The 11,501-nt window shown below is 46.6% G+C and overlaps 1 protein-coding gene across 4 annotated transcripts; it reads left to right on the top strand.

Moving 5' to 3' along the window:
* Positions 1 to 575: 575 nt before the first annotated feature.
* LOC119876315 (short-chain dehydrogenase/reductase family 42E member 1-like) lies at positions 576 to 10,423 on the top strand. Of its 4 annotated transcripts, none has more exons than XM_038538190.1 (3): positions 576 to 709; positions 6,685 to 6,778; positions 7,347 to 10,423. In XM_038538190.1, the coding sequence occupies exons 2-3, from the start codon at positions 6,711 to 6,713 to the stop codon at positions 8,458 to 8,460; spliced, it is 1,182 nt and encodes a 393-aa protein (XP_038394118.1). In that variant the 5' UTR covers positions 576 to 709; positions 6,685 to 6,710; the 3' UTR covers positions 8,461 to 10,423. The 4 variants fall into 4 exon arrangements, with proteins under 4 accessions (XP_038394118.1, XP_038394117.1, XP_038394116.1 ...); XM_038538189.1 differs by lacking the exon at positions 576 to 709 and adding an exon at positions 1,433 to 1,453; XM_038538188.1 differs by lacking the exon at positions 576 to 709 and adding an exon at positions 1,472 to 1,543.
* The last annotated feature ends 1,078 nt before the right edge of the window (positions 10,424 to 11,501 follow it).

Raw genomic sequence — 11,501 nt, forward strand, 5'->3', positions numbered from 1 at the left:
GTATAAAGACTAGAAAGGTGGGGCGCCTGGGTGGCTCAGTGGTTGAGCATCTGCCTTCAGCTCAGGGTGTGATCCCAGGGTCCTGGGATGGAGTCCCGCTTCGAACTCCCCGCAGGGAGCCTGCTTCTCCCTCTGCCTATGTCTCTGTGTCTCTCATGAGTAAATAAAAACTTAAAAAAACAAAACTAGAAAGCTAAGTTATTCATTACTTCATGTTCACTACTATACTGCAGGTGACACATTAGTTCCGACACCTCCTAGCTGACCTTTACACGTGCTGTTTGAAAACTGCCAGCCCTGAAAGTGTGGCCTCCTAGAGAAATTATCTCGAGGGGCAGGAGGAGGCCTTCAAAGTGTATCAGGATAGTTTTTCAGAATCTGCAGTTCCCTGAAACCACAGCAGAGTAGGATGCAGAACCGTATCTTCTTTTCCTTCCAGCACAGACATAGCCAGTACTTCTTCACTCCTCAGACATATCACTCAATCCTGACTGTACACTTTTGCCCTGTTATTTCTTCCACCAAAATGTACCCTTCTTCTCTTCTTGGGCCAGCTCCTACTCTGTCATTCCTCAGGGCTCATGTCATAAGCCACTTCCTTGGTAGACACTTCAGGAGCTGTGCCAATGAAAATCACTGGGATTGGAGAGAAACCCCACTCCTCAGCAACCTCAATATGGAGCATCCTTAAAAGCTTTATAGGATTCTGGTGAGTAGCAGATGCAAGCGGGGTCCCACTGCCATCCCCTCACATCTACTGGAACTGGAAAAAAGAAGGAAAATCAGGGACACGGGAAAACATATGGACACACATAAATGTGGAAACTCAAGGGATAGAGTTAAAAAAAAAAAACATGCCGACTGAATATTCTGGAGTCTTATGGAGCCTCATCGACCATCCATCCACCCATCACCCGCAATCCATCCATCCATCCATCCATCCATCCATCCATCCAAGCCAACACTGAGCCCCCCATTTATCAGGCCCTGTGTTCAGCATCGTGGGTACGCCGAGATGGAGGCAGAAGCCTAAAAGCAGATATTGGAGGTGGGAACAGCGGTAGATGTGACGGTGAGGCTGGAAGCGGGCGGGCGCGTCGGGGGCCTTCCTGGGGCGAAGCCCAGCCCGAGGGAAGGTGGACCACCAGCCCTCACATCATAGAGACGCCGAGCCCTCCGGGCTTCCTAGAGAGGCCGGAAGTGGCTCCACGAGGCCGGGGGCGGGGCCGGGTCGGTGCGGGGGCGGGGCCGGGGCGGGGGGCGGAGCCTCCCGGCCGCTCACGGTCCGCAGCCGCAGCAATCTTCCGCGCTGAGTGGGCCGGGGGCGGAGCCAGGGGCGGGGCCGCCCGGCCGGTCACGGGGGCGGGGCCGAGGGCGGGGCCGGGGGCGGGACCGGGCCGGTGCGGGGGCGGGGCCGGGGCCGGGGCCTCTTGGCCGCTCACGGTCCGCAGCTGTGAGTGGGGCCGGGGCCGGGGGCGGGGGCGGGGCCGGGGCGGGGTCTCCCGGCCGCTCACGGTCCGCAGCGGCTGCCGTCTTCCGCGCTGTGAGTGGGCCGGGGCCGGGGCCGGGGCTAAGGGCCGGGGTCGGGAGGGCGGCGGCTGCCCCGGGGGGAGCGGCTGTGGGCGCCCCTGTCCCCAGCGCGCGGCGGCGGCGGCAGGTGGGACGGGGGCGGGCGGGGCGACGCCCATCCTGGCGGCGGGGCTGCCGGGCCGTGGCCGCAACGTCACGAGGCCCCGGACACCTGCCGCGCGGTCGCGGGGGAGCGGGTGGGCGGCGTGCGTGGCTTCTCTTATTTCTTGTTTTTTAAAACAGACCTCAAGCTCAGGAGTTTTGTCGGGTTTTGTTTTTTGGGTTTTTTTTTTAAGATTTTACTTATTCATGAGAGACACACAGAGAGAGGCAGAGACACAGGCAGAGGGAGAAGCTGGCTCCAGGCAGGGAGCCCGATGCGGGACTGGATCCCAGGACCCCGGGGTCACGCCCTGGGCCGGAGGCAGCCGCTAACCACTGAGCGGCCCAGGCCCCCCGCCCCCCCCGGGTTTCCAGCAGGCATCTGCATCTACCTAGACTTGATCATTGGGTTTCATCTCACGGTTCCTGGAAGTATGACCTCCCCTTACCACCGACAAACGATTCCGGTTTCTCATTTAAAGTGGCAATGTGAGGTTCCCACTGAAAAGGAATGTATTTTTTGCAGAAAGTTAAACAGATTCAAACAAAATAGGATAGGTGAGTGATAATAGCAAAGAGACCAGGTGTGTGTGGCAGAAATTGTGCAGGTGATAAGGAAACACTGCATTGTCCCAATCCCGGGGTCGGGGGCGGGAACCTGCAAGGCAAAGAGCCCAGGCTGGGGGGCAGTTGGATCCGCCTCCATCAGCCTCCTTCAGCTTGGGGCTCTGGGTCTCAGCTCAGGTCTGATCTCAGGGCGGTGAGATGGAGCCTGGAGTGGGCTCTGGCCCTCCCCGCCAAGCTCGGGGCTCTCTCTCTCTCTCTCTCACTGAAATAAATCCATAAATAAATAAAGAGAGAGGGAGATAAATAAATAATTAGCTAGCTAGCCAGCCAGCCCAGGCTGGGGAGTGATGCACACCTGTCTTCAAGCCCAGAGTCTAGCTCAGCCACTTATAACCTATTATTTGTGAGCCAGTTCTGCAGGGAGGTGGGAGGAGTTTAAGATATCTTTTCCTTCCAGGTTCATTGAGATAATTGACATAACACTGTAGTTTTAAGGTGTTCAATGTGATGATTTGTTATGCTGTGAAACAATAATCAGAATAAGATCTGTTAAAATCCCAGGCATCTCACATAATTAGTGTGTGTGTGTGTGTTGAGAGCTCTAAAGATCTACTCTTGGCAACTTTCAAGTATGTAATACGATATTGTTGACTGTAGTCACAAATACTGCTGTATATAAGATCCCCAGAACTCATTGTCTTTTATTACTGGAAGCGTGTAATTTGCTTTGACAGTCATCTCATTTCTTCTAATCCCCGGCCCCCAGTAACCAGGATGCTACCCCCTGGAGTATATCGACTTTCCACCTAATGCTGTGTCCTCAGCTAATCTTCTCCAATGTGTTTGGCCTTTTAGGGTTCTATACCTCACATCCCTTTCACCTGTATCAGGATTACTCCCCTTATCATCTTTAATAACTTCATCTGTATTGCCCTGACTACTTTATATTAAACACAAATAATTTTCAGAGCATGCATGGAATTTGAACAGCACCATTTCTAAACCCTCTAGCCTCAGTGTGTTTTCCTGATCTCAATACACTAAGTACACAGTTACCTTTTGCCTCTAGATAGTACTTGGGCAATAAGTTAAAACACACCACCACAGGGTTAAACCCACTTAGAGCTGTTTTTCTCTTCCTTGAAGCAAATAGGGTAAAATTTAATTTTTCTGAAAGCAGTCTTCAATTCTCCCATCTTCTCTGGACTCCAGCGGCACCTAGATTTGTATATTGCATTATAATACCAGAGGGTTAGTAGCGCCATCATCTTGAACTCACGGGATGAAGGAACCGTGTGCGTAATCTAAGGTTCTTATTACTGATCCTTGGCATTTAATTAGGTCTTTGTAAGTCTAAAGTACCCATAGTCATTTTTATGAGTTTTCTCATAACTTCCTGTGAGATGTCAACTTTATTACCCTCACTTTATCTTAGTATTATCAAGAGGTCAGACGGATTTAAATTTCATTTTTTCTTGTTTGTAATTAAGGTTCCGTTTTCTGGATCATGTACTCAACTTTAGCCTATATCTACTAGAATGACGGCTCAGGTCAGATGTAACCCTTCACCCTCCACCCAGAGGAAAGCAATTACTAAGCCGGGTTTTGAAAGAGCCTTTAAGAGCCGGGGTTTTGAAAGAGCCTTAAAGTGATTATAAACGCTGGTCTGAGTGCCCAGCCCCAGAAGACATCAGATGGCAACTAATTAATTAAACAGAAGCCATAAAGTGTGTAAAGATCATGCAGCTGGTTAAGAAAAACTGTATACTCTTCTCCCGTCTGTCTTGGTGTTCTTGGGGGTTCCTTGCAGTTTTCTGAGAAATGTGTTTACTGCATTTTCTTCTGTGTTTATTGATGTAGGAAGCCAGGAAGGGAGGCGGAGGCTCCGGGTGGTCATGGTAATGGCTGGTAACCTGTGAAGGTTTTTACCCACCTGGTGGATAGGCTTCTTTTCCTTACTGTTTCTCCTGCTAAATCATTACTTTTTCCGAATGTATTGCCGCCTTTCTCGGCTGACCCTCCCGATCAGGTCAGTTATACAAGTTCTAGCTTCAGATCATTGTGGAATTAGTTGGAAGATAATGAGGAGTAGCATGAATAGGCCTGGCAGGTACTCTGAAGCGTTCATAATTTGAACTCGTACTTTCCCAGCATGACTAATGTGCACGTGAGCCATCTCTGACCTGTGGTCCTGTGACTACACTGGAATGTGCGGTTTTAAAAACAAAGAATAAATAGAGATTAGGAAGACTTTCTGTTGAAATTTTCTTAATTGGACTCTGAGGCCTGGTCCATTTTCTGAATCCCTTAGAGTGGAATTCTTGTGGAGATACTAAGACTGTTTTAAACTTCGTTATCTGGCATCATGTTCATCAAAATGGAACATCTATTCACCAAATGGAACGTTTCTAAAACCCTTGTGTGCCTTTTCAGTTACTGACTGCACGCTCCTTAGACTTCACCTGGGTGCTGCCCACTAAGGTCTCACTTGCTCATGAGCTCCTGTCCTGTTTTCAGCTCAACACCCTGGCATTTCCTCCTCGCAGATAAGCCTATAGCCCAGCCCCATCACCCCTTACCCAGACTCTTGGCTGTTTAAAGGCTTACCCTCCTCCAGGCAAAGCTTGACCCTTAACCAGGACCAAAGGACCATACCTGTTCAGTACACTTCCAGAGGCTTTCAGCCATCTGCAGAATGGAGTTCCCCATCAGGAACTCCTTGGTGTCTCCAAGCTGACCCCAGGCCATCTTTCCCACCTGAATCACCAGCAATATGTTGTGGTTTCTGTGTGTGTGTGTGTGTGTGTGTGGTGGCTTCTATTTGCATCCCAGCCATAGTGGACTTACCATATTAATTGCTCAGTACAGCCTTCTTGTTGCTGTTCCATTCATTAGTGATGTTCTTCAGCCTGTGGTAACCCTCTGCCTCATCTCAGCCCCCCTAAATCTTCCTGTCATCCCAGTTCAGCTATAGGCTTGTCCCTCAGTGAAGTCTTCTCTGATAGGCCCTATAGAATCCGTTTCTCTTGCCTGTCTCTTGCCTCTCTTCCACGGCACCTTGCTTACACCAACAGGTAACAGTAATCTTGTTTTCTCCTTTTTTGCTTGGTGGTTTAAATATTTGCAGAAGGCTCTCTGTCATGAGTTCCAGAAAGCAGGAATTCTGTCTCATTTAGCTTTGTGTTGTTTTTATCCCATAACCCAGAATTTCTTAGGAGATAGGTTAAATGAAAATAGCAGTGTTGGTTGGCATGTAGACTCTTTTTTTTTTTTTTTCATGTAGACTCTTAGACACTGTAGGGCTCTGCATTATTTGTGCCCATCATAATTTTACTAAACTGGATGTATTTCACAGTGTTAAAAATTGACCAGAATTTCAACAAATATTTGTTGAGCATCTGCCACGTTCCAGGTTCTGGTACAGACACACCAGGGGAAAAGGCAGAATGTTTCATTTCTCATGGAACTTACATTCTTTTGGAAAGAGAGAAAAAAAAAGTAGATAATTTTAGGTCGTGAAATGCTCCATGAAGAAACAAAGCAGTATTGGGATGCCTGGGTGGCTCAGTGGTAAAACATCTTCCTTCAGCTCAGGTCGTGATCTGGGGGTCCTGTGACTGACCTGATTCAGGTGGGTCCTTCCCCACAGGAATCCTGCTTCTCTCTCTGCCTCTGTCTCTGCCTCTCTCTGTGTGTCTCATGAATGAATGAATGAATGAATGAATGAATGAATGAATAAAATCTTTTTTTTTTTTTTTTAAAGCAGTGTTTAAGGTAAGGGGATCTCTTTTAGGGCGATCAGAGAAGCATCTCTGAGCAAGTGACATTCAAACGGACCTAAATATTGAGAAGGAGGCATCCAGGCAAAGATCTGATGGAACAGCATTTCTCACTAAGATGAAACAGAAGATGTGCATAGGCCTCAAGTCACAAATGGGGTTGGCATCTCTATGGAAGGAAAGCCCAGTGTTTGGAGGGTAGCGTACCAGTGGCGAGAGAGCACAAGATGACGTGAGGGAGAGAGATTGACCACGTCATGGAGGTGAAGGGAAGAAGTCTGGGTTGAAGGCTCAGTGACTGACAGCCATTGTGTTTGGAAACAGACTCTGTAGCCACCACACCAACTGACTTCTGCATGAGGGACTGGTTAGCTCTCTTGGCCACTGATATACTTAGTACACTTATCCAGAATAACGTGTCAAGCTTTTTGCAACTCTGTACTTCTGAGAGGTGTAGTCACGGTGTGTGGAAATGTAATAGAACCATCAGTCCCCTGACTCTAGAGCTTGAAGGAAAGGAAATATGAGAAATGGCATCATGGAGTGCCTATCACGTCAGCCGTTTTGCTGGGTTTTCATAAGCCTGTGAGCCTATTAGTGCCCCTTTTTTGATGCAGCAATAGGCTCAGAGGGGTCAGTAACAGTGTTGCATACTTCTTTCTTACAGGTCCAGTGATCTTTTGACTGCCACATATGGAGGCCCAAAAATCTCCAAAGGAAACTGTCCTCATTACAGGAGGAGGTGGCTATTTTGGTTTCCGGTCAGTGCATGGATAAAACACGTCCTTGGAATTATTTTACTGGTCGTTGTTGGAAAAAAATAAACCTTTCAACTCTACCATAATACAGTATAGACTTCTACTTTTTTGAATAGTGTTAAACCAGAAGTGAACTAGGTTGCCCAATGCTCAGATGCTGAAATTTAGAACTACAGATGTATTCCACTTTAAGAAAAATTCTTTTGAGGGTATTAAATTAGATAACTGACATCACCAAAAACATTTAAAAATAATAGTTATTCTTTTGCAGCTCTTATCATTCATAAACATTCCAAAGAATGGGTAGTGGTTTCTAAAATGGGGAAAAATGGAACACGTAGATGCCATCATCTTAAAAGATAAAGCCTCTCAGTGTAATTCAGGTAGATGTGTGGATCCTCAGTTTTGAATATTTGCGTACTTACCTACATAAGTAAGAGTTGCTCCAGTGAACATGTCAAGTGAGGGACTCAGGATAAGCCCAGAAGACTTGGGTCAGCCCAACATCGATTGGTAAATTATTTTATGCATTTTTCCTCAATTTGATCTAATATAATCTTTCTCATTTCAGCCTGGGCTGTGCTCTGAACCAGAAAGGATTCCACGTGATTCTGTTTGATATCAGCAGCCCCACTCATTCTATTCCAGAAGGAATCGAGTTCATCCGTGGAGACATTCGCCACCTCTCTGATGTGGAGAAAGCCTTCCAGGATGCAGATGTCACGTGTGTGTTCCATATTGCCTCTTACGGCATGTCAGGGCGGGAGCAACTGAATCGAAGCCTGATAGAAGAAGTCAATGTCGGGGGCACAGACAACATCCTCCAGGTTTGCAGGAGGAGAGGGGTGCCAAGATTAGTTTATACTAGTACTTTCAATGTCATCTTTGGAGGTCAAGTCATCAGAAATGGAGATGAATCTCTGCCTTACCTACCTCTTCACCTCCATCCCGATCACTACTCTCGGACGAAATCTATTGCAGAGAAGAAGGTGCTGGAGGCCAGTGGTACCACCCTGCTGAGAAGTGATGGTGTCTTAAGAACCTGTGCTCTGAGACCAGCTGGCATATATGGGCCTGGAGAGCAAAGGCACCTTCCCAGGATAGTGAGCTACATTGAGAGGGGTCTGTTCAAGTTTGTGTATGGGGATCCTAGGAGCCTGGTGGAATTTGTCCACGTGGATAACTTGGTACAGGCTCACATTCTGGCCTCCGAGGCTCTGAAAGCTGACAAAGGTCACATTGCCTCTGGGCAACCCTACTTCATCTCAGATGGCAGACCTGTGAACAACTTTGAGTTCTTCCGGCCTTTGGTTGAGGGCCTGGGCTACACATTCCCGTCTGTCCGCGTGCCGTTGACCCTCATCTACTGCTTTGCTTTCCTAACAGAAATGGTTCACTTCATTTTAGGGCGACTCTATAATTTCCAGCCCTTCCTCACCCGCACAGAAGTTTACAAAACTGGCGTCACCCATTACTTCAGCCTAGACAAGGCCAAGAAAGAGCTAGGTTATGAGGCTCAGCCATTTGACCTCCAGGACGTAGTCGATTGGTTTAAGGCACATGGTCATGGCAGAAGTTCTGGAAATCGTGACTCTGAATGTCTTGTTTGGGATGGGCTGATGGTCTTTCTCTTGGCCATGGCAGTTCTCACATGGCTGCCTCCTTCTGCGGTTCTGTCACTATGAGGGAACTAGAAATAAGGAGCTGATCACACTTGCTGAGATGGTTTTCAAGAAATACAGGTTTAAAATCACTATATAGGGGCACCTGGGTGGCTCAGTTGGTGAAGCATCTGCCTTTGGCTCGGGTCATGATCCTGGGGTCCCGGGATCGAGTCCCGTATGGGGCTCCCAGCTCAGTAGGGAGTCTGCTGCTTCCTCTCCTCCCCACTTGTGCTCTCTCTCTCACTATCTCTGGTGCTATCTCTGTCTCTCTCAAATAAGATCTTCAAAAAAATAAAATTTCTATCTAGATCTAAATATATCTATATATAGATTTCAAATAGAAATAGATACGTGGTAGTGAGTTTTGGCTCTTCAAATTGCTACTTAAGAATAGATTCTTGGATTAAGTCTTCATTTCTTACCTTCTTGCACTAATCCTGAGGGGAGAAAAAAAGAAGCAAAGACAAGTTTGAAATGTAGTTTCTTGGTATCCTTATCCTTTAGATAAGTACAGTAGAAGTCATATTGGTGCCACAGAGCCAGAATGAGGAAGATTGGAAATGTCTTGAATTTCTCTGAGCCAAAGATGTACTTATTTCTGTTCCCTACACTCTGCACCCACTTAAAATAGACTAAAATGTGCACTGATATGGGAATGGCAAAACACTAACAGGCTTGAGTATGTGTGAAAGACACCAAATTGGGTCAGATCCCTGCAGACCAACCCTCTGAGGAGATGGTGGCTGTTGAGAGGCATTAACTAGTCATTCCTGTAGGGTTTAGGAATGAGTTTTTACCCTTTATAACATCAGGGCGTTGCACCCATGTGACCACATGGTAATGTTTGATTTTTAAGCAAACAGAACTTTGTCTTACCTCATAGGATTCTTTTGAGGATTAAATTCGACAAGGCATATAAAGTGCCCCTTAACACAAGCAAGCCGTTGTTTCTGTTAATGTCATTGCTATACATTCCTTATAAGGGTTTTCTTCCTCAGGGTGGTTCTGTTCAGAGGGTGCTGTTGCCACCAACCTTTCAGGAATGTCTTTGTGGTAAGCCCTCAGAGTTTGTAACAAGCATGTTTGAATATACTCAGTGTGTGTAAGGTTCTGGTCTCTGAGCAGAGATGGAAGTTTAGGAAACAACTACAAATCTGATTAAGGAAGATGATCAAGCTAATGATGCCATATGGAATTTAAAAGTGAAACCTAACTCTCAACTAATAGAGTGGCTTTCTTCTGGGAAGACGTTGGGTTCTCTGAAGGCAACTTCCAGTGAGGAATGTTTTGAATAATGGTGTTACTGTGTAGCCACCCTGGAGGACTGCTGTGGACAGCATCCAAATTGCACTGTTGCACAGAAACCAAAGGGAAATGAAGAGAATCTTTATCCAGTCCATGATTTCGGCTTCAGAAAAGACAGTATTGGGACGCCTGGGTTGCTCAGCAGTTGAACACCTGCCTTCGGCCCAGGGCGTGATCCTGGAGTCCTAGGATCGAGTCCCACATCAGGCTCCCTGCATGGAGCCTGCTTCTCCCTCTGCCTGTGTCTCTGCCTCTCTCTCTCTCTCTCTGTCTCAGGAATAAATAAATAAAATCTTTAAAAAAAAAAAAACCAGTATCAAAGCATAAGGCAGATAGATTGCTGTGGAAGGTTACATTAGAGTCGTGTTGAGATTACTTGTAGGAAAAGGAAGTTAGATGAATACTCCCTGCCTGGTAAGTGCTGTCTGGATGTTTTGGAAATAATGCTCAACCTGATACGAGAAGACCTGCAACCATGAATGAAATATTGTGTAGCCTTAATCTAGTAACTGAAGCCTCTTACTTTCCTCATTTCCTCATGGGAATGACTTGTATTTGCCTTTTCTACAAACCCACCCATCTCACAGCATTTGTTGTATCAAATAAGATGTCATGAAAGCACTTTTAATCTATAAATCGCAAAATAAATAGGTGATGGTAGCGATCACTTCTGATGAAATGTTTTTGGAGTCTTTTCTATCTCAAGAAGGTTTGTGGGGGCGGGGGTTAGGGGGTGCGGGGCAGAGGAAGAGGGAGAGAGATAATTCCAAGCAGGCTCCACGCCCAGCGCAGAGCCCAATGTGAGGCTCGATCTCACGAATTTAAGATTGTGACCTGATTTGAAATCAAGAGTTGGATGCTTAACTGACTGAGCCACCCACGCACCCCTATCTTAAGAAGCTTTTGCTTTAGTCTGGAGTTAACTTGTATGAGCACCTATGGCATATCCAATAGGACAGGTGCTACAGGTTCCTCCGTCCTCTGCAATTTACAGCCTGCTAATGACATGGTGTGTCCACACAAGAAGGTCAGTGATAGAGTGGGTGAGTTCAGTAAAACATTCATGCACTGTCATTGAGAGGCATCGCAGACTTTCAAAACATGTTTTTAATGAAGTCCTTTAAAAGAATAAATACTCCTTAGTTTTCTTATACCAAGAACACTGAGTATAGTGAGGCATTTGGCTCTGCCACAGCATTTGACACCATTGCCCACTCTCTCCTTGAGACACAGTTCATTTACTCTTCATTAACTCACTTTTGGTCTTTCTCCTTGTATTAATTATCTCTTGTATTACCTCAAGACCTACTACAAATTACCCTAAGATGTATCATCTTAATGAATCACCCCAAGACATGTCATCTTAAAACAACAAACATTACCTCCTGGTTTTTATGGGTCAGGTATTTGGGTGCCACTTAACTGGGTTGGTTTTGCCTAGGGTCCCTCATGAGGGTCATCTCATGATATCTGGCACTGCGGTCATCTGGAGGCCTGACTGAAGGTGAAGGATCCATCTCCAGGATGGTTCATCTACCTGACTGTTGGCTCAGTTCCTCACCATGTAGGCATCTCCATTGGACTGCTTGAATGTCTTCATGACATAGTAGCTGGTTTCCCCCAGACCAAGCGATCCAAAGAGCATGGTGGAAGATGCAATGTCTTTCAAGACTTATCCCCAAAGGTCAAATACTGTCACCCCACAACATATTGTTTACACAAGTCAGTCCTATTTGGTGTGGGAAGGAAGTACCTGA

The sequence above is a fragment of the Canis lupus genome, chromosome 5 (assembly GCF_011100685.1).
Source record: "Canis lupus familiaris isolate Mischka breed German Shepherd chromosome 5, alternate assembly UU_Cfam_GSD_1.0, whole genome shotgun sequence".
Lineage (NCBI taxonomy): Eukaryota > Metazoa > Chordata > Mammalia > Carnivora > Canidae > Canis > Canis lupus.